Raw genomic sequence first — 23105 nt, 5'->3', positions numbered from 1 at the left:
GAGGAGGCAGGTACGTCGACAGCAACTCGTAGCGGCCACCATCGGTCGGGTCCCACGTCGAGTATCCGAAGGGATTGGTGAGCTCGTTATCCTCGAACGCCAGCGGCAGGGGTTCTGATTCTGGGCAGGGCAAGCAGCCGTCGTCGTCGTCGTCGTCGTGGATGACGATGGGCAGCTTCATCGTTCCGCCGGCGTTCTTGGGCACGGGCTGGTCGCTGTGGAGGATGGCGCTCCTTGCCTTGGCGCGTGCGAGTGTCCTATCGTTCTTGTTCATGGACACCGCCGGCGCGTCGCCGAGTTCAACAACTTGTTCAGATGACGAAGCCGAGGGCACCACGGCGCGCATGATTTGTCCCGCGAGACCTGCCGACGTGCCCTTGTCTTCCTGGACGCCTCGCTGCCGCGCGACGGGCCGGTTCGCCGCCTCCCGGAGGTGGACGGATGCTTTCCTCTTGTGACTGGAGGCTGACACCATGGACGACCCTGGCGCGGCGGCAGAGTGGACGTCAACGACGCCGCCATGGATGAATGTGGCGTCGGACTGGCCGGCGATCATTTGGCGGCGTGGGTCGTGCATGGTGTTTGGGAGGTGCGTGGACCGAGGAGGACGGGAGGCGTATTGTGCACCGCCGAGATGACCAGCAGCTTCGTCGGCGTGGACCATGACGATCGATCAAGGGGAATAAGCGATCGGACTGGTGTGTCGCGGTTCTTGGTGTGTGACATCGATGTCCCCGGCCGGCCTGCTCTACAATATATCTGCTGGGAGAGGCGCGTGCATCAGGGTAGTTAGAAGCAGGGTACGAGACGATGCGGAGCCGGATTCAGTGAGACACAAAAGCGTGCGCGTACGCGCTAGCTAGGTTAATTTCCTGCTTTTCTAACAACGAGGACATACGATCGGTTTCAGTTTCCGATTGGGTAGCGGTAGCACTTGGGCAGTACTCAGCACACGTCGGAGAAGAACAGGTCTCTCCTGTTAGAGTTTAACATGGCTTAGTATTCCACATAGGTGTACGTGTACCTGTAAGTTACACGTGCGTGAGTTTGTGTCCGAATAGGACCAGTACAGGATATCGACGCCTTTCGTGCTAGCTAGTTTGGCTAATATAAATAGTCATGTATCCCGTGTAATCTGTAGCAAGAAAAAGAAAAAGCAATACAAAGTGTTTCAGGCACGAGACGGGCCTGCGGCAATACATGATTCGGCGCCTTTCGTTGAGAGTTCGTTTTTACTATTCCCTTGAGTTGATCGGAAGGATCGCGGAGGCACGCGATGTACGGCTGCACACATACGTATTGCGTCCGATCAAATCAATCAAGCAGGCTGCTTGCTTGCTTGTTTACATAGCCAGCTTTTCAGGTACGTGTATTTGCTTTGGGTGATTTGATCTACGGTTTAAAAGCCCATAATTGGTATCTAAAGCCTCGACGATCTACGATCTATGATGACGGACAGCGACGCTGAGTCGGTCAAGTCCGGCAAGGCGGTCCCAAGGCGAACAAGAATGACGACGAGGTGAAGAAGGGCGGCAAGTCAGCAAAGAGTGATGGAGGAATGAGTGGCGCCAACGTCCAGGCGCATCGCAACATCTCCATCCAGTATCCGATGCTCACCGACGTCAACTATGGCGTGTGAGCGGTGAAGATGAAGATTATTCTCCGAACCCTCCGAGTGTGGCATGCAATCACGGACGACGACGTCGATGACGAGTCCGACGAAGGTGCCATGGCCGCCATATCTCAGTCTGTGCCAGATTCCGTGCTGATGACATTGGCGAAGTTCGAGACGACAAGAGAGGCGTGGAACGCACTCAAGGAGATGAGGATTGGAGAAGATCGCGTCATCAAGGCTCGGGCACAAGTGCTGAAGCGCCAATTTCATAAGTTGCAGATGGAGGAAACTGAATCGGTGAACGACTACTCCATGCGTCTTACTTCTTTGGTAGGAGAGATCCGCGCGCTTGTTGCAAAGCTCGAGGAGACCGAGATTGTGGAGAATTTTTTCAGCTCGTACATCATCGGCACGCTCGAGCAGCTTTACGACATCGACGACATGACCATAACGGAGGCGATCGGTGGCTGTCGGAAAGGCAACAGAGGAGGTAGTGACCAACTCATGTACTCGCACGCAGATTGGGAGTCCCCAAGTAGCAAAGGAAGGCGTGATGTCAACGAAGGCTCAAGCAACGGATCGCGCGGCGGACAAACCGGAGAAGACAAAGGAAAAGGCAAGCCAGAAGGTCATGGTAAGGCAGACCGATCTAAAGGACGGAAGTTGTTGGGGAACGTTGCATGGGAAACAAAAAATTTCCTACACACACGAAGACCTATCATGGTGATGTCCATCTAAGAGAGGAGATTTAGATCTACGTACCCTTGTAGATCGCTAAGCGGGAAGCGTTAAGAAACACGGTTGATGTAGTGGTATAGCTTCATGATTCAAATCACCGTCGTCCCACGATCCGTCCCACGACCCGTTCCGATCTAGCGCCGAACGGACGGCACCTCCGCGTTCAGCACACGTACAGCTCGATGACGATCTCGGCCTTCTTGATCCAGCAAGAGAGACGGAGAAGTAGATGAGTTCTCCGGCAGCGTGACGGCGCTCCGGTGGTTGTGATGATCTACTCCTGCAGGGCTCCGCCCGAGCTCCGCATAAATCCGATCTAGAGGTGAAACTATGTGGTATAGGTTTGAGTTGCACGTGGCAAAGTTGTGTCTCAAAAACCCTAAAACCACCAGTATATATAGAAGGAGGGTAGGGGCTAGCCTTGGGGCTCAAGGAGCCCCTAGGTGCGACGGCCGAAGGGAGAGGAGGACTCCTTCTCCAATTCGGTTTGGGGAAGGAGTCCTGCTCTTCCTTCCCACCTTCCTCTTTCCTTTTTTTCCTTTCCTTTGGTTTTTTTCCTTTGTGGCGTCATGGCCCTATTGGGATGGCCTCACCAGCCCACTAAGGGCTGGTGCGCCTCCCTAGGGTCACTGGGCTCACTCCCGGGTGGGTGGGCCCCTCCCGGTGAATACCCGGAACCCATTCGTCACTTCCGGTACACTGCAGGAAATGCCCGAAACTTTCAGTGACCAAATGAAACCATCCTATATATCAATCTTCGTTTCCGGACCACTCCGGAAACCCTCGTGACATCTGTGATCTCATCCGGGACTCCGAACAACATTCGATAACCACACATATAACTCAACTATACTAAAACATCATGACCCAAGACACTCCTCGGTCAATATCCAATAGCGGGACCTGGATGCTCTTGATAACCCACAAGTATAGGGGATCAATTGTAGCCTTTTTGGATAAGTAAGAGTGTCGAACCCAACGAGGAGCTAAAGATAGGACAAATATTCTCTCAAGTTCTATCGACCACCGATACAACTCTACACACACTTTACGTTCGTTTTACCTAGAACAAGTATGAAACTAGAAGTACTTTGTAGGAGTGATAGGATAGGTTTGCAAGAAAATAAAGAACACGTAAATAAAAACTAGGGGCTGTTTCGCTGAAGAAACAATTATGTTAGTTTAACGAGTGTGGAAAAGTGGTGGTAGGAGTTGCGGAATTGTCCCTAAGCAATTGACTACATTACTAGACCGATAGCAAGTTTTATGTGGGAGAGGCCACTGCTAGCATGTCATCCCTTACTTGGAATTCTATGCACTTATGATTGGAACTATTAGCAAGCATCCGCAACTACTAACGTTCATTAAGGTAAAACCCAACCATAGCAATAAGATATATTGGTCCCCCTTCAATCCCGTATGCATCAATTTCTATGCTAGGCTGAAGCTTCTGTCACCCTTGCCCTCCAATACATAGTACTATCAACATACTACTAACCCTATGGTGTGATCCACGCGCGCGCTCATATGATGGGCACCAAAGGATAGCAACATAACCACAAGCAAATTAAACCAATCATAGCAATTCATCAATCACCGATAGGACAACGAAAATCTACTCAGACATCATAGCATGGCAACACATCATTGGATAATAATATGAAGCATAAAGCGCCATGTTCAAGTAGAGGGTACAACGGGTTGCGGGAGAGTGGACCGCTGAATATAGATGGGGGAAGGTGATGGAGGTGTTGGTGAAGATGACGGAGGTGTTGGTGTAGATCACCGTCACACGATGATGTCTCGAACGGTGTTCCGGCGCCGTCGGGAGAGAGGGGGAGAGAGCTGTGACAGCCCGAGACCGATGTTCCAGAAGATTCCCCCTTTTATTTCCGTTTCCGTCCTGTGATTAGTTTTATTTGTTGCATTGTCATTTAGTTTGCATCATCACATCATGCATGGCATCTTGCATCGTCTGTCGCGTGTGGTGATTTGAGTGTTGTGCTTCGAGTGATCACCGAGTCGTAGAGCGATAGAAGTTCCCCCTCTCTCTCCTCTTATTTCATTTTGTGATTTTGCTAAGTTTCCGTTTTAACCCCTTTAAAAAAAGTGTCTTCTTTTAAAAAGTCCTTTTATTAAATGTGGAGGCAACACTTGGGTTTCTATTTTATTTTTCCTTTTGTTCTATTTTAAAACCGTCTCATTTTCATTTCTCTTTTAAAAGGCTTTTCTTTTATTCTTTAAATAAAAGAGGTTTTATTTTATTCTTCAAAAGGGTTTTATTGTTATTTGTTTAAAAAAAATGCCCAATCTATTTTATAGTTTTGGTATATTATTAAAGAAGTCAAAAGGCATTTATTTTATTTTATTTTATTTTGTTAAAACCATTTTCTTTTGTGGTTGATTTCTGTTTTTTTAAGAAAGAGAGAGCAAGAGAGGAGAGAGGCCGAGCAGGCCAGCCAGCCCCTGCCCTAGCGAACCGCCCGCAGCCCCTCGTCCTCCTGGCGTCTCCCCGTGCGCTGTCAGCCTCGCCCTGAGACCCCCATCTCCCCGTGCTCCTCCCCTCCAGGCCCCTCGACTCTCCTCGGAATCGCCTCCCGCGCCGCCGCGCTCTCAGCCGCCGCGCGCCGCCCTCGGCCCGGCCGCGCCTACCGTCGTCGCGAGCCCGTCTCGCCGGTGCGTCGCGCCGCCTCGCTGGCGTCCGTCACCGCGCCCGCCTCGCCGCCTCCCCGTGTGCCTCGCCATGCGCCGCCAGTAGCTCGCTAGCTCAGCCTCGCCGCGCTGCACCATGGCCTCGCTCCCGTCGGTCGCCGCCGGCCTCATGCTCCCCCCGCGCGCTCGTTGCCCCTGTTGCCCTCGCCGCACTGCGCCCTCTCGACCATAGCCTCGGTTGCCGCCATGGCCCGCCTGCAGGTCTCGTGCTCGCCTCCGGTTCCCCTCGCTACTGCCGTTGGTGTTCGATTTGCTGCTGCTGCATGAAGTTGCTGTCGCCGCTTGTTGCTATCGCTGTTGGCTGCTGCTACCGCATGCTGTGTGTTGTTGCTAGGTTGCTTAGTTGCTGTGCATAGCTGCTGCTTGCTGTGCCGTGCTGTTGTTTGCCTGCTGCAAGACCTGGTACTATGTTGTTGTTGCGGCCGCTTGCCTGCCGGCGATGCTCTTGCTTGCTATTGCTGCTAGCTGAATCTGCTTGCTGCTGCGTTATGCTGCTGCTTTGCCGATGCATGGCTGATGCTTGTGCGATAGCTGCTGGTGCTTGTGCTGCTAAGCCGCCGCTAGTCACTCTTGCTTGCTGTTGCCTTTTTGCTGTTGCTGTCCGTGCTGCTTGAGCCATCGTCGTTGCTAGTGCTGCTGCTTACTGTTGGAAATATGCCCTAGAGGCAATAATAATTAGTTATTATTATATTTCTTTGTTCATGATAATCGTTTATTATAATTGTATTGATTGTAAACACAATACTTGTATGGATACATAGAGAAAACACTGTCCCTAGTAAGCCTCTAGTTGACTAGCTCGTTGATCAAAGATGGTCAAGGTTTCCTGGCCATAGGCAAGTGTTGTTACTTGATAACGAGATCACATCATTAGGAGAATCATGTGATGGACTAGACCAAAACTAATAGACGTAGCATGTTGATCGTGTCATTTTGTTGCTATTGTTTTTTGCGTGTCAAGTATTTGTTCCTATGACCATGAGATCATATAACTCACTGACACCGGAGGAATGCTTTGTATGTATCAAACGTCGCAACGTAACTGGGTGACTATAAAGATGTTCTACAGGTATCTCCGAAGGTGTTCGTTGAGTTAGTATGGATCAAGACTGGGATTTGTCACTCCGTATGACGGAGAGGTATCTCGGGGCCCAGTCGGTAAATACAACATCACACACAAGCCTTGCAAGCAATGTGACTTAGTGTAAGTTGCGGGATCTTGTATTACGGAACGAGTAAAGAGACTTACCGGTAAACGAGATTGAAATAGGTATGCGGATACTGACGATCGAATCTCAGGCAAGTAACATACCAAAGGACAAAGGGAATGACATACGGGATTATATGAATCCTTGGCCCTGAGGTTCAAACGATAAGATCTTCGTAGAATATGTAGTATCCAATATGGGCATCCAGGTCCCGCTGTTGACCGAGGAGTCTCTCGGGTCATGTCTACATAGTTCTCGAACCCGCAGGGTCTGCACACTTAAGGTTCGACGTTGTTTTATGCGTATTTGAGTTATATGATTGGTTACCGGATGTTGTTCGGAGTCCTGGATGAGATCACGGACGTCACGAGGATTTCCGGAATGGTCCGAAAATGAAGATTGATATATAGGATGACCTCATTTGATTACCGGAAGGTTTTTGGAGTTACCGGGAATGTACCGGAAATGACGAATGGGTTCCGGGTGTTCACCGGGGGGGGGGGGGCAACCCACCCCGGGGAAGCCCATAAGCCTTGGGGGTGGCGCACCAGCCCTTAGTGGGCTGGTGGGACAGCCCAAGAAGGCCCTATGCGCCATAGGAAGAAAATCAAAGAGAAAAGAAAAGAAAAAGGAGGTGGGAAAAGGGGGAAGGACTCCTCCTTCCAAACCTAGTTGGACTCGGTTTGGAAGGGGAAGGTTGCCCCCCTTGGCTCGGCTGAACTTCTTGGGGGTCCTTCGACCCCAAGGCAAGGCTCCCCCTCTTCCGCCTATATATACGGAGGTTTTAGGGCTGATTTGAGACAACTTTGCCACGGCAGCCCGACCACATATCTCCACGGTTTTACCTCTAGATCGCGTTTCTACGGAGCTCGGGCGGAGCCTGCTGAGATTAGATCACCACCAACCTCCGGAGCGCCGTCACGCTGCCGGAGAACTCATCTACCTCTCCGTCTCTCTTGCTGGATCAAGAAGGCCGAGATCATCGTCGACCTGTACGTGTGCTGAATGCGGAGGTGCCGTCCGTTCGGCACTAGATCGGAGCGGATCGTGGGACGGATCGCGGGACGGTTCGTGGGACGGTTCGCGGGGCGGATCGAGGGACGTGAGGACGTTCCACTACATCAACCACGTTCACTAACGCTTCTGCTGTGCGATCTACAAGGGTACGTAGATCGGAAATCCCCTCTCATAGATGGACATCACCGTGCTAGGTCTTCGTGCGCGTAGGAAAATTTTTGTTTCCCATGCGACGTTCCCCAACTGTGGCATCATGAGCTAGGTTCATGCGTAGATGTCTTCTCGAGTAGAACACAAAAGTTTTTGTGGGCGGTGATGTGCGTTTTGCTGCCCTCCTTAGTCTTTTCTTGATTCCGCGGTATTGTTGGATCGAAGCGGCTCGGACCGACATTACTCGTACGCTTACGAGAGACTGGTTTCATCGCTACGAGTAACTCCGTTGCTCAAAGATGACTGGCGGGTGTCAGTTTCTCCAACTTTAGTTGAATCGGAATTGACCGAGGAGGTCCTTGGATGAGGTTAAATAGCAATTCATATATCTCCATTGTGGTGTTTACGTAAGTAAGATGCAATCCTACTAGATACCCATGGTCACCACGTAAAACATGCAACAACAAAATTAGAGGACGTCTAACTTGTTTTTGCAGGGTATGCTTGTGATGTGATATGGCCAACGATGTGATGTGATATATTGGATGTATGAGATGATCATGTTGTAATAGTTAATATCGACTTGCACATCGATGGTACGGCAACCGGCAGGAGCCATAGAGTTGTCTTTAAACTAACGTTTGTGCTTGCAGATGCGTTTACTATATTGCTAGGACGTAGCTTTAGTAGTAATAGCATGAGTAGCACGATAACCCCGATGGCGACACATTGATGGAGATCATGGTGTGACGCCGGTGACAAGAAGATCGTGCCGGTGCTTTGGTGATGGAGATCAAGAAGCGCATGATGATGGCCATATCATGTCACTTATGAATTGCATGTGATGTTAATCCTTTTTGCACCTTATCTTGCTTAGAACGACGGTAGCATTATGAGGTGATCTCTCACTAAAACTTCAAGACGAAATTGTGTTCTCCCCGACTGTGCACCGTTGCGACAGTTCTTTGTTTCGAGACACCACGTGATGTTCGGGTGTGATAGACTCAACGTTCACATACAACGGGTGCAAAACAGTTGCACACGCAGAACACTCGGGTTAAGCTTGACGAGCCTAGCATGTGCAGACATGGCCTCCGAACACATGACACCGAAAGGTCAAGCATGAATCGTATAGTTGATATGATTAGCATAGAGATGCTTACCACTGAAACTATTCTCGACTCACGTGATGATCGGACTTGAGATAGTGGATTTGGATCATGTACCACTCAAATGACTAGAGAGATGTACTTTTTGAGTGGGAGTTCTTAAGTAATATGATTAATTGAATTAATTGTCATGAACATAGTCTAATGGTCTTTGCGAATTACGATGTAGCTTGCGCTATAGCTCTACTGTTTTTATATGTTCCTAGAGAAAATTTAGTTGAAAGTTGATAGTAGCAAACTTTGAAGAGGATTGTCCTCGTTGCTGCGCAGAAGGCTTATGTCCTTAATGCACCACTCCGTGTGCTGCACCTCGAGCGTCATCTGTGGATGCTGTGAACATCCTACATACACGTTTCTGATGACTACACGATAGTTCAGTGCAAAATACTTAATGGCTTAGAAGCAAGGCACCGAAGACGTTTTGAAACGTCACGGAACATAAGTGATGTTCTAAAGAGATGAAATTGTGATTTCATGCTCGTGCCCTTGTTGAGAGGTACGAGACCTCCGACAAGATTCTTTGTCCACAAAGTAAAGGAGAAAAGCTCAATCGTTGAGCATGTGCTCAGATTGTGTGAGTACGACAATCACTTTAATCAAGTGGGAGTTAATCTTCTAGATGAGATAGTGATGGTTCTCCAAAGTCACTGCCACCAAGCTGTGGGAGCTTCGTGATGAACTATAACATATCAAGGATAGATACAATGATCCTTGAGCGATTCGCGATGTTTGACACTGCGAAAGTAGAAATCAAGAAGGAGCATCAATAGTTGATGGTTTGTAAAACCACTAAGTTTCAAGAAAGGCAAGGGCTAGAAGGGATACTTCGTGAAACGGCAAAACAGTTGCTGCACTAATGAAGAGACCCAAGATTAAACCCAAACCCGAGACTAAGTGCTTCTGCAATGAGGGGAACAGTCACTGAGGCGGAGCAACTCTAGATACTTGGTAGATAAGAAGGCTGGCAAAAGTCAAAAGAAGTATACTTGATATACATGATGTTGATGTGTACTTTACTAGTACTCCTAGTAGCATGAGGGTATTGGATACCGGTTCGGTTGCTAAGTGATTAGTAACACGAAATGAAAGCTACGGCATAAACGGAGACTAGCTAAAGACGAGGTGACGATACATGTTGGAAGTGTTTCCAAGGTTGATATGATCAAACGCCGCACGCTCCCTCTACCATCGGGATTGGTAAACCTAAATAATTGTTATTTGGTGCTTGCGTTAAGCATGAACATGATTGGATCGTGTTTATTGCAATACGATTATTCATTTAAAGAGAATAATGATTACTCTATTTTCTTGAATAATCACCTTCAATGGTTTATTGAATCTCGATCGTAATGTTACACATGTTCATGATATTGGTGCCAAAAGATACGAGGTAATGATGATAGTACCACTTACTTGTGGCACTGCCGCTTGAGTCATGTTGGTATAAATTGCATGAAGAGGCTCCATGCTGATGGATCTTTATACTCACTTGATTTTGAATCACTAGTGACATGCAAATCATACCACATGAGCAAGGCCTTGTTTTCATTGAGATGAAATAAGATAGTAACTTGTTGGAAGTGATACATTTTGATGTATGCAGTCCAATGGGTGCTGAGGCACGCAGTGGATATCATTATGTTCTTACTTCAATGACGATTTGAGTAGATACTAGAGTATTTGCTTAATGAATCACAAGTCTGAAATATTGAAAAGTTCAATTCTGTTTCGGAGTGAAGTTCGTCGTAACAAGAGGACAAACTGTCTACGATATGATCATAGAAAAGAATATCTGAGTTACGAGTTTTGGTACGCAGTTATGACAATGTGGAAATTGTTTCGGAGTTCATGCCACCTAGAACATCATAGTGTGATGATGTGTCTGAACGTCATAACCACACACTATTTGGTATGGTGCATGCTATGATGTCTCTTATCGAATTACCACTATCGTTTATGGGTTAAGCATTAGAGACAACCGCATTCACTTTAAATAGGGCACCACGTATTTCCGTCGAGATGACACAGTATAGACTCACGTTTAGAGAAATCTAAACTGTCGTTTCTTGAAAGTTTGGGGTTTCGACACTTATGTGAAAAAGTATCAGTCTGATAAGCTCGAACCCAAATCGGATAAATGCATCTTCATAGGATATCCAAAACAGTTGGGTACATCTCCTATCTCAGATCCAAAAGCAAAGTGTTTGTTTCTAGAAACGGATCCTTTCTCGAGGAAAGGTTTCTCTCGAAAGAATTGAGTGGGAGGGTGGTAGAACTTGATGAGGTTATTGAACCATCACTTCAACCAGTGTGTAGCAGGGCGCAGGAAGTTGTTCCTGCGGCGCCTACACCAATTGAAGTGGAAGCTGATGATGGTGATCATCGAGCATCGGATCAAGTTACTACAAGCCTCGTAGGTTGACAAGGTCACGTACTACTGCAGAGTGGTACGGTAACCGTGTCTTGGAGGTCATGTTGTTGAGCAACAATGAACCTACGAGTTATGAAGAAAGCAATGGTGGGCCTGGATTCCGACAAATGGCTGGAAGCCATGAAATCCGAGAGAGGATCCATGTAAGAAAATAAAGTGTAGACTTTGGAAGAACTACTTGATGGTCAGATGACTATTTAGTAAAGATGGATCTTTAAAAGAAGACAGGCGATGATGGTGATAAGTCACTGTTAAGAAAAGCTCGACTTGTCTCAAAGATGTTTCTGACAAGATCAAACAGTTGACTATGATGAGACTTTCTCACTCATAGCGATGCTAAAAGTCTGTTAGAATTATGTTAGTAGTTGCTGCATTATTTATGAAATATTGCACGTAGGATGTCAAAACATTGTTTCCTCGACGGTTTCCTTGAGCAAACATTGTATGTGATACAACCAGGAGGTTTTGTCGATCCTAAAGATACTAGCAAGTATGCAAGCTCCAGTGATCCTTCGATGGACTGGTGCAAGCATCTCGGAGTTGGAATATACACTTTGATGAGATGATCAAAGATTTTGGGTTTGTACAAAGTTTGTGAGAAACTTGTATTTCCAAAGAAGTGAGTGAGAGCACTATAGAATTTCTGATAAGTATATGTGGTTGACATATTGTGGATCAGAAGTAATGTAGAATTTCTGTAAATCATACAGGGTTGTTTGAAAGGAGTTTTCAAAGGAATACCTGGATTGAGCAACTTGAACGTTGAGCATCAAAGATCTATGGAGATAGATCGAAAGCGCTTAATGGAAGTTTCAACAAGATGCATGCCTTGACAAGTTTTTGAAGGAGTTCAAAATAGATCAGCAAAGAAGGAGTTCTTGGTTGCGTTGTAAGGTGTGAATTTGAGTAAGACTCAAAACTCGACCACGGCAGAATAAAGAGAATAGACGAAGGTCGTCTTCTATGCCTTAGCCGTAGACTCTAAAGTATGCCATGCTAGGTACCGCACCTGATGTGTGCCTTGACTCAAAGTCTGTTGAGAGGTACAGAAAGTGATCCATGATTGAATCACTAGCAGCGGTCAAAATTTATCCTTAGTAACTAATGGACTAAGGAAATTTTCTCGATTATGGAGGTGGTTGAAGAGTTCGTCGTAAAGGGTTACGTCGATGCAAGCTTTGACACTAATCCGAATAACTATGAGTAGTGAAACGGATTCGTATAGTAGATTAGATATTTGGAGTATTTCCGAATAGCACGTAGTAGCAACATCTATAAGATGACATAAAGATTTGTAAAGAACGCACGGATCTGAAAGTTTCAGAACCGTTGACTAAAACCTCTATCACGAGCAAGACGTGATCAGACCCCATAACTATATGGGTGTTGGATTCGTTGGAATCACATGGTGATGTGAGCTAGATTATTGACTCTAGTGCAAGTGGGAGACTGTTGGAAATATGCCCTAGAGGAAATAATAAATTAGTTATTATTATATTTCTTAGTTCATGATAATCGTTTATTATCCATGCTATAACTGTATTGATTGGAAACATAGTGCATGTGTGGATACATAGACAAAACACTGTCCCTAGTAAGCCTCTAGTTGACTAGCTCGTTGATCAAAGATGGTCAAGGTTTCCTGACCATAGGCAAGTGTTGTCACTTGATAACGGGATCACATCATTAGGAGAATCATGTGATGGACTAGACCCAAACTAATAGACGTAGCATGTTGATCGTGTCATTTGGTTGCTACTGTTTTCTGCGTGTCAAGTATTTGTACCTATGACCATGAGATCGTATAACTCACTGACACCGGAGGAATTCTTTGTGTGTATCAAACGTCGCAACGTAACTGGGTGACTATAAAGATGCTCTGCAGGTATCTCCGAAGGTGTTCATTGAGTTAGTATGGATCGAGAGTGGGATTTGTCGCTCCGTGTGACGGAGAGGTATCTCGGGGCCCACTCGGTAATACAACATCACACACAAGCCTTGCAAGCAATGTGACTTAGTGTAAGTTGCGGGATCTTGTATTACGGAACGAGTAAAGAGACTTGCCGGTAAACGAGATTGAAATAGGTATGCGGATACTGACGATCGAATCTCGGGCAACTAACATACCGAAGGACAAAGGGAATGACATACAGGATTATATGAATCCTTGGCACTGAGGTTCAAACGATAAGATCTCCGTAGAATATGTAGGATCCAATATGGGCATCCAGGTCCCGCTATTGAATATTGACCAAGGAGTCTCTCGGGTCATGTCTACATAGTTCTCGAACCCGCAGGGTCTGCACACTTAAGGTTCGACGTTGTTTTATGCGTATTTGAGTTATATGGTTGGTTACCGAATGTTGTTCGGGGTCCCGGATGAGATCACGGACGTCACGAGGGTTTCCGGAATGGTCCGGAAACGAATATTGATATATAGGATGACCTCATTTGATTATCGGAAGGTTTTCGGAGTTACCGGGAATGTACCGGGAATGACGAATGGGTTCCGGGTGTTCACCGGGGGGGCAACCCACCCCGGGGAAGCCCATAGGCCTTGGGGGTGGCGCACCAGCCCTTAGTGGGCTGGTGGGACAGCCCAAGAAGGCCCTATGCGCCATAGGAAGAAAATCAAAGAGAAAAAAAGAGGCGGTGGGAAAAGGGGGAAGGACTCCTCCTTCCAAACCTAGTCGGACTCGGTTTGGAAGGGGAGGGTTGCCCCCCTTGGCTCGGCCGAACTCCTTGGGGGTCCTTGGACCCCAAGGCAAGGCTCCCCCTCTTCCCCCTATATATACAGAGGTCTTAGGGCTGATTTGAGACAACTTTGCCGCGGCAGCCCGACCACATATCTCCACGGTTTTACCTCTAGATCGCATTTCTGCGGAGCTCGGGCGGAGCCCTGCTGAGATTAGATCACCACCAACCTCCGGAGCGCCGTCACGCTGCCGGAGAACTAATCTACCTCTCCGTCTCTCTTGCTGGATCAAGACGGCCGAGATCATCGTCGAGCTGTACGTGTGCTGAACGCGGAGGTGCCGTCCGTTCGGCCCTAGATCGGAGCGGATCGTGGGACGGATCGCGGGACGGTTCGTGGGACGGTTCGCGGGGCGGATCGAGGGACGTGAGGACATTCCACTACATGAACCGCGTTCACTAATGCTTCTATTGTGCGATCTACAAGGGTACGTAGATCGGAAATCCCCTCTCGTAGATGGACATCACCATGATAGGTCTTCGTGCGCGTAGGAATTTTTTTGTTTCCCATGCGATGTTCCCCAACACTTATGTCGTAGCTCTATTCTATGTTCCGCGAGTTAAACCGACTAGGATGTCATGTAGGATCATCGCTTCACCCTTGCCATGTTAACAACAATTTAATATTGTCGTGTAAATAATCGGGAGTGAATTAAATAATTAATCGTGGAGTTTCGTCGATATGCAACCTGTTGCATATCGAGCTTCACTTAATGTGTAGAGTTTGCGTGAGGTGAATTGCCATGCCATCCCTTGCATCATTGAACTGATCATGCATCATATTAGGTTGTGCATCATGTTGTGCATCGTGTGTTGAATATCTATGTTGATGTTTGTTTCCGGTTTGCTCCGTTCCGATAGAGTTCCGCAAGCGTGTCGGGAAGTGAGGAACCGTTCGACTACGTTGGTTCGTCTGCTTCAGCGAGTCATTCTTCTTCCAAGCGGGATCTCAGGCAAGATGACCATTTCCCCAGATACCATTACTATCATTGCCATGCTAGTTTTATCATTTCGGTCGTTATGTCTCGTTGCCTACCACATGTTAGATATCAGCCTCTCAACAATGCCATGAAAACCTTCAACCTGTTCAACCTAGCAAACCACTGATTGGCTATGTTACTGCTTGCTTAACCCTGTGTTAGCGTTGCTAGTTGCAAGTGCTTTGCTTCCATGTGAAAGCATGGGTTCCTTGTTATATCACCATATTAATGTTATTTAATTTAATGCACCTATATACTTGGCAAAAGGTGGAAGGCTCGGCCTTTCTAGCCTGGTGTTTTGTTCCACCTTTGCCCCCTTAGTTTTCGGCTACTGGTGTTATGTTCCATAAATGAGCGCTCCTAACACGATCGGGGTTGTTATGGGGACCCCCTTGATAATTCGTTTTAGATTAAAGCTGGTCTGGCAAGGCCCAACATTGGTACTACATTTGCCTAATCACCTAATAAAATTGCATAGGGACTTTCCGGACCCCGAGGATAATTGAATCAACCCCCGGGCCAGTGCTCCTCATGAGTGTTGGTCCAAATTGGCAGACTACGGGGCAACCTGAGGTTTGGTTCTCCTAGTGTCACCCATCTGCCGTGTCGTGAGAACGAGATACACGGCTCCTATCGGGATCGTCGACACGTCGGGCGGCCTTGCTGGATTAGTTTTATCTTTGACAAAATATCTTGTGCATCGGGATTCCGGTGATGCTTTGGGTGTTCTCAGAGTTGAGGTTTTCCACTAGGGAATCCGACGAGATCATGAGCTTCGTGATTGAGGATTTCTATGCGGCTTGTGGTAATTTGTGATGGAGTAGTTGGAGCACCCGTGCAGGGTTAAATCTTTTCGGAAAGTCGTGCCCGGGGTTATGTGGCAATGTGGAAACTTTGTTTAACACTGATTCTAGATAACTTGAAGTTAATTAATTAAAACTTGCCAACTGTGTGCGTAACCGTGACTGTCTCTTTCGTGAGTTCCTTCTCCGATCGAGGACATGGTGGGGTTATGTCTGACGTAGGTAGATGTTCAGGATCATTCATTTGATCATGATTAGTACACGTCCGTTATACGTAGATCTTCCCACTCTTTATTCTTGTACTCGTAAGTTTAGCCACCAAATATATGATTAGCCGCTGCTGCAACCTCACCACATAACCATACCTCACCCATTAAGCTTTGCTAGTCTTGATACCTTTGGAAATGAGATTGCTGAGTCCCCTGTGGCTCACAGATTACTACAACACCAGTTGCAGGTACATGTAAAGGTTATTTGACGCGAGCGCGTTGATTGTACATTTGGAGTTGATTCTTCTTCTTCTTCTTCTTCGATCTAGGATGGGTTTCAGGCCGGCAGCCTGGGATAGCAAGGATGGACGTCGTTCTTATTTTTCTCGTTTGTTTTCGTCCGTAGTCAGACCCTGCTCTTACCCTTGATGATTATGTAATGTACTGTTGTGACTCTGATGTAGCTTGTGGCGAGTGTAAGCAAACTCTATATATAAATCTCTTCTTTTCAGTACATGTACTTGTAACGATATCCATTCTTGCGACACGACGAGATGCGCTTCTATCCCTGACGAGGCCTTCGTGCCAAATTGAGGATAGGGTCGCATCTTGGGCGTGGCAAGTTGGTATGAGAGCAGTACCGACCTAGGAGCCCCCTTGATTGATCGAACTTGGCCGAGTCGAGTCTAGTGAAAAAACTATTTGAGTCTAGTTATATATCGGAGAGTAGGATTCTTTTTTCTCCTCTTCTATGCTCTGGTGAGGAATCTTGACGTAATAATTTACTCTACTCCTCTTCCCACTCAAAAAAAATTTAGGATCACGTGGATATTCTTGGGATCTATATGATGCCGATGTGACGGACACTACTAGGAAAAGGGATATAGATGATATAGATACTAATGGCGCACCACACAAGCAGTGCACCACTACTATATAATAGTGGCGCACCATGTGAGGTGTGCCATTAGTGTGATGGACACTAATGGCGCACCACACACTCGGTGCGCCACTACTATATTTTTTTATTTTTATTTTTTTTTACAAAACTACTAATGGCGCACCAGCAGCTGGTGCGCCATTAGTAACCAGGGTTACTAATGGCGCATCTGTTAGTAGTGCGCCACTACTATAAAAAATTGGTTTTTTTTGCAAACTACTAATGGCGCACCACAGCTAGTGCGCCATTAGTAACCAGTGTTACTAATGGCGCACCACAGCTAGTGCGCCATTAGTAACCAGTGTTACTAATGGCGCATCTGTTGGTGGTGCGCCAATACTATTTTTTTTGCAAAACTACTAATGGCGCACCAGAGGAGGTGCGCCATTGGTAATCAGGGTTACTAATGGCACATATGTAGGTGGTGCGCCATTAGTAACCTGGGACCAGCTAGATATTTTGGACAGCCACCTACCACACTCACTTTCCCCACTTTCATTCTCTCCACCTCCTCCTCCAAGCTTGTCTTGGGTGCCTCCTCCTCCTCGCCTCATTTGCATCATAGATTCACCCAAATTAAGTGGTTAAATTACCTTTTTTTGATAGGTAAGTAAGGGGAAAACTTTTATGTTGTAGATCTACTTTTTTCTCCCTCCAACAACGTGCACATGCACTTTTTTATGGCCTAGCTAGATCTACGTATGTTTGTGGTGTTGCATATGTTTATGGTGTTGCATATATGTTTGTGTTTGCAGGTACCGGTATTTGAAATGTGATAGTTGCCAATATTTTCCCGGAATGTTGATTCATTTCCATTTCGGCGAGAATTTGGCACTATGCATTCTTTTTTGTCCTATTTTTAGGCAAAGTCATGCCAAAAAAAATTTGGTTCTAAAATATCGTTTTGCTCTACCCCGTAGGCGACCATGGTCCGCACGATGACCGAAGGCATCGTGAATAGGTTTTTGAGCTCCGCGAAGGCCGAGATGCTTCAAAAGAACGAGACGGAGATAAGATGTCCGTGTCGAAGATGCAAGCTGAAGAGCCTTATGGACCCGGATTCCGTAAAGGTGCGGGACCACCTGCTCTTGCGTGGTTTCATGGATGGCTATCGGTGGCAAGGTGATGAAGATGATTATGAAGTCGTCCATGGGGGCCGGGAAAGAAATGAGGAAGGGCATGAGCAAGACAACCGCGGCGAGGGCGGGCGAGAAGACGAAGAATCTCCAGGACACAGTCATCATGTAGAAGATGCTGGACATGATGATGAGGAAGATGCCGGAGCAGACGAAGGGCATGATCATGAAGATGAAGATGTCGGAGCAGACGACGATGGACCATCGATGGCCTGGGTGCAGGACCCTCATATTCAAGAGCTGCTTCTCAAGCAGACGGATAACGCAAGAGCTACCGCCCGAGAGAAAGCCAAGCTGGATCAACTGGAGATAGACGCGGTTACTCCATTGTATGAAGGATGCATGCCCGAGGATACCCGCCTGAAAGTAACGCTCATGGCTCTGGAGATGAAGGTAAAACACAAAATGACCGACGCATGCTTCGACGAGAACATGTCATTCTGGCATGAACGTCTTCCCAAGGGGAACAAGTGCCTGACCAGTTTCGAGGAGGTGAAGAAAATCGTGTGTCCTCTGGATTTACCGCACGTGAAATACCATGTGTGCATGAACAATTGCATCATTTATCGGGACGAGCACGCGGAGTCTACCATATGTCCGGTGTGCGGCATCAGTCGATACAAGAAGAGGAAGAAAGCTCCTCAAAAAGTGGTGTGGTACCTTCCGATCACTCCTCGTCTCCAACGGTATTTCACGGACCCTAAGGTAGCAAAGTGGTGTGGTACTTTCCGATCACTCCTCGTCTGCAACGGTATTTCGCCGCGAAATGCATGTCGACTTCGAGGGTCGACTCGCCGACTTTGAAAGAGCAAACCTAGTCGCGCTACAACACATAGACGTGGTCGATCCTTGGGTCGTAGAGCACAAAACCTTTATTGAAAAGACGTACAATGACCGAAGCCAACAGAGGACGGACGGAGATATAATCAAAGAGCACAACTCATGTTTCACGCGTTGGTTCAAGCAGAAGGTTCTGTCGTACCCTTTACATGAGGATTCTTCCGCGGAAGAACAACTCATATTCGCCTTGTCACAGGGCGCCGAGCACAACCTGATGACGTATGAGGTGTACGATACCAACGGCTACACATTCTACACCGAGGAAAAGGACATGAAGAGCGATGGTTATCAGAACTCCGGGGTAACGATGCAATCCTACACCGGTAAGGACAAGGACAGATGCTACGGAAGGATCGAGGAGATCTGGGAGCTGAGCTACGCTGGAGAGAAGGTCCCGATGTTCCGTGTCAGATGGGCCAAGAGCGTCATAAAAGAAGACCGGTATTTCACCACCATGATTATACCCGAAGCCAAATCCAAGACCGCGGGCGCAAACGTCACCGCGAAAAATGAGCCATGGGTACTGGCTTCCCAAGTGGACCAATGCTTCTTCATTACCGACCCGCCAAAGCCCAGTCGTGTTGTCGTGAGGAGAGGCAAAAGGAAGATCATCGGAATGGATGGAGTCACCAATGAGCAAGACTTCGACAAGTACGGCGACCCGAAGATGGAACATGATGACGATGATAAAGTACCAGCATACACCACAAGAAGAAGCAGGACCACCCTACCTAACGGACGTCCGTTCAAGAGAAGAACTCCATTTACGAAAAATAAGGGCAAGAAGATTGTGAACAAATAGCTAGCTAAGATCGATTGTATTTAAATTGTAGCCTTCATTTCTCGATTGTATTTCGACATTTTCAAATTTGATGATATTTTTTCATATTCAATATGAAAAAATATTGAATATTCATGAGGACACTCGATCTTGATCCCCTCCATCTCGATCGCTATCACCCCTCGCAAGATCCCCCTCGCCGCCGAGCACCCCCCGCACCCTCCCCCGCTCCACCACCGCCGCCTTCGGCATACTTACCACTAGAACACCTATTCACAAGATTCAACTCCTATTCATAGGCATCTACTTCCAAACATAAAAAAATACTAGGCACTAGATGTTGTTGTGAGGCACTAGATATTCATAGGCATCTAATTGCAAACATCAAAAAAAATACTAGGCATCTACTTGCAAACATCAAAAAAAATACTAGGCACTTCTCAAACCAAGGTGCAACCAGCACAAGAAAACAATGCATAGAAAAAATACTAATATTTACTATAGATAATACAATAGAAGACTATCCGTGTGTGTGGTGCACCATCGAATACAATAGAAGACTACTAGGAAAATGGCTATAGATAATATAGACACTAATGGCGCACCAGACAAGTGGTGCGCCACTACTATATAGCAGTGGCGCACCATGTGCAGGTGCGTCATTAGTGTGATGGACATAATGGCGCACCACACACACGGTGCGCCACTACTAACAATTGTTTTTCTTTTTTTTCCAAAAATACTAATGGCGCACCACTCACCCAGTGCGCCACTACTATAATTTTCATTTTTTTTGCAAAACTACTAATGGCGCACCACCAGCTGGTGCGCCATTAGTAACCAGGGTTACTAATGGCGCATTTGTAGGTGATGCGCCATTAGTACTTCTGGGGACCGACCGCAGCGGCAAGCATTCGCGTCGCTTCTCTCCACCCCCCACCCATCCTCCGCCTTTCTCGCCCCCATTCGCGTCTCACCCCACCCCACCCCCTCTTCTCCTCGCCCGTGTCGCGAGAAACCCTCGTGCCTTCCTATCCTCCCTCCCATGGCGGAGTCGTCCGAGAACGCCGCCGCGGCGCCCGCGCCCGCGCCACCTGCCGCCCCCGCCCCGGCCACGGTCCCGTCGCCGGCGCCGAAGACGTCCCCGCCCGCCAGCTCCGGGATCCCGCCGCGGTACGACCTGGACGCCAAGTGGGACTCCTGCCTCGACCTCTCCATCCGCCGCGTCGCCTACTCCTCCCTCGCCAGCGCCTTCGGGGGCCTCATCCTCTTCCGTAAGCTCCCCCCACCTCCCCCTCCCCCTTCCCATTCCCGTCCGATATCGCCAGAAAATCACCTCCCATAGATCGAAAGCGAAGGCTCTCTCCCACCCCCTCCTCAAGGTATGCATGCGAGCCTCCGACCCATCCCTCCGCCTTTGCCTCCTCTTCATAGATTATTATCAGGCCATGTAGATTATTGTTCGTTCCTCTCGATTGTTGTTAGTAGTTTGGATGGACGGAACTAGATCCGTGGGTCGACGTGCTATTGTTGATTGTCGATTGCTGCTCGTTCGTTTAGTCTAGGTTGAGTAGGCTCGGTTGTAGGGGAATCTCTCTCGATTATGCCTGGATTTTCGAGCAGATCTGCCGACCGCGATGCGATTTCTGGTTGTTCGGTCCATCCATCAGTTTTACTTATCCGATTCTCCTCGGTTGTTGATAAATCTTCTAGTATTCTCGTGGATTTCTGCTTTTGTACCCCTCATATTGCAACTAATAAGCCTGTTCTGTAAGGGATACATCCAACATAATCAACTCGTTTGCTCGACGCATCTACAAAGTCTTGCTTTAGGAAGCTGGTGTTGAAACGATTCAAGTATGTTTTGGTTGTTTTCTCAGGATTGTGTTTATTTGTATGATAATTCTGAATTAAATTCAAGTATAATTCTCTCTGTAGACCGATCATATTATATTCTCTAAGATACATATTAGACCCTCTTGTGGTCGGTCTTATAGCTGCTTGTGAGTGTAGCCTTTCGATTCTACTCTTAAATTCATCTGGGTTTGAAGATATTATCCTCCATGGCTTAACCAGCTTGTTTGGTACAACTAGATCATATATACTCCCGATTGTGCTAGCCTGCTAGGAGTTGTTCCAAAATTTAACACTGTCATCAGTTTTCGCTAGGGGATTCCGAGTTACAATTACATCCCTGTTGTGCAATCTGATTTGTGTATTGTTTGATGAACTGCAGATTTCCCTTTATCGTGCCTTACCCTTGTATGGTATGTTTGTATTTATTTACAGATGCAGATCTTTGTGAAGACCCTCACCGGCAAGACCATCACCCTCGAGGTCGAGTCCCGTGACACCATTGAAAAATTTCAAGGCCAAGATCCAGGACAAGGAGGGCATCCCACCGGACCAGCAGTGTGTCATCTTCGCTCGCAAGCAGCTTGAGGATGGATGGGCGCACTCTGGCTGACTACAACATCCAGAAGGAGTCCACCCTCCACTTGGTGGGTAGAAGTCCACATATATACGCATTCTTGAAATTCGTTGATTAATTTATTAACCAGTAAGTCCCTTCCCCCCTCCCTAACCTACATTTACGCATGCTTGTTTTGTGACACTTATTTTGGGACGAAGGGAGTATTAAATTATATCCTTCACAATACATACTATCATTCTCTCATGTTCTTAAAAGACAGAAGACATGACTAGATGAGCACATGAAATGAGTCAAGAAATCTCATTAAGCTTGTAGCCCATTTATGCACCATATCTGGCTTGAAACCTTTTCTAGTTAAACACCACCTTGTTGTCTATCCAACTGTATGTTGTTATGCTTATCATTTGAATGAGAAGGGTCTTTGGAAATGCAACTGGGTGGCAATTACATTGCTAAAATAACCTTAGTGCATTTTGTTGATATTAGTGAGTTCTCAATAGCTAAAATGGAGCACCATAATATGGTGTTTTGTATATTCAATTTGGGCGAACTCCAGGGAAAACAAATCTTGCTAAATTAATCATAACAAGCAAGGCTAGATGTAATTCCTGAACTTAATAACTACATTACTCAGTCAGTATGCAGTGTACTGCATGCCAGCATTCATTGTGCAGTCAGGGGCGGGCCCAGTTCAATTCAAGGGTATTCAGTTGAATACCCATAATTTTTGCCAAGAAACCATGTATATATAACATATACCATGTGTATGTATCAGGGAAAAACGAAAAAATACAGTAAATCAGGCCAGCTAACGATTTCAACCCAAAAATGAAGACTAGCCCACACCCCGAGATGACCCAAATCGCTGCAGCACGCAGGGCCTACACGCACGAGCCAGAAATCCATCGATAGCATAGCGCTTCGGTAAAAAGAAATATCGCAGAAGAAACGGACGCCTCCCATCCATAATTCCATTTCCATCCGCACTCGAAGCGGTAGGGAATGGCGACTGGGCGGATCGCCATCGCCTGATCGCACGCGGGCACGGCGGCACAGGCAGGCGGCGCGACCAGAGCCATCTGTTGGCTCAATCCAACTTTAATCCATCTCTGTAGTCGACAGCAGTGGGCATTGCCGCGTTGAAGGCTCGCTCGATGCGTTCATGTAGATAATTCGATGCGTTCGTAT

At 47.1% G+C, this 23105-nt stretch overlaps 1 protein-coding gene across 1 annotated transcript; it reads left to right on the top strand.

The window, feature by feature from the left end:
- Nucleotides 1–20495: 20495 nt before the first annotated feature.
- On the top strand, nt 20496–20828 carry LOC123408169 (myb-related transcription factor, partner of profilin-like). Its single transcript, XM_045101342.1, has one exon. The coding sequence runs from the start codon at nt 20529–20531 to the stop codon at nt 20826–20828; it is 300 nt and encodes a 99-aa protein (XP_044957277.1). The 5' UTR covers nt 20496–20528.
- Nucleotides 20829–23105: the final 2277 nt, after the last annotated feature.

Source organism: Hordeum vulgare, chromosome 7H (genome assembly GCF_904849725.1).
Source record: "Hordeum vulgare subsp. vulgare chromosome 7H, MorexV3_pseudomolecules_assembly, whole genome shotgun sequence".
Lineage (NCBI taxonomy): Eukaryota > Viridiplantae > Streptophyta > Magnoliopsida > Poales > Poaceae > Hordeum > Hordeum vulgare.
This window is presented reverse-complemented; position numbering and strand designations above follow the sequence as displayed.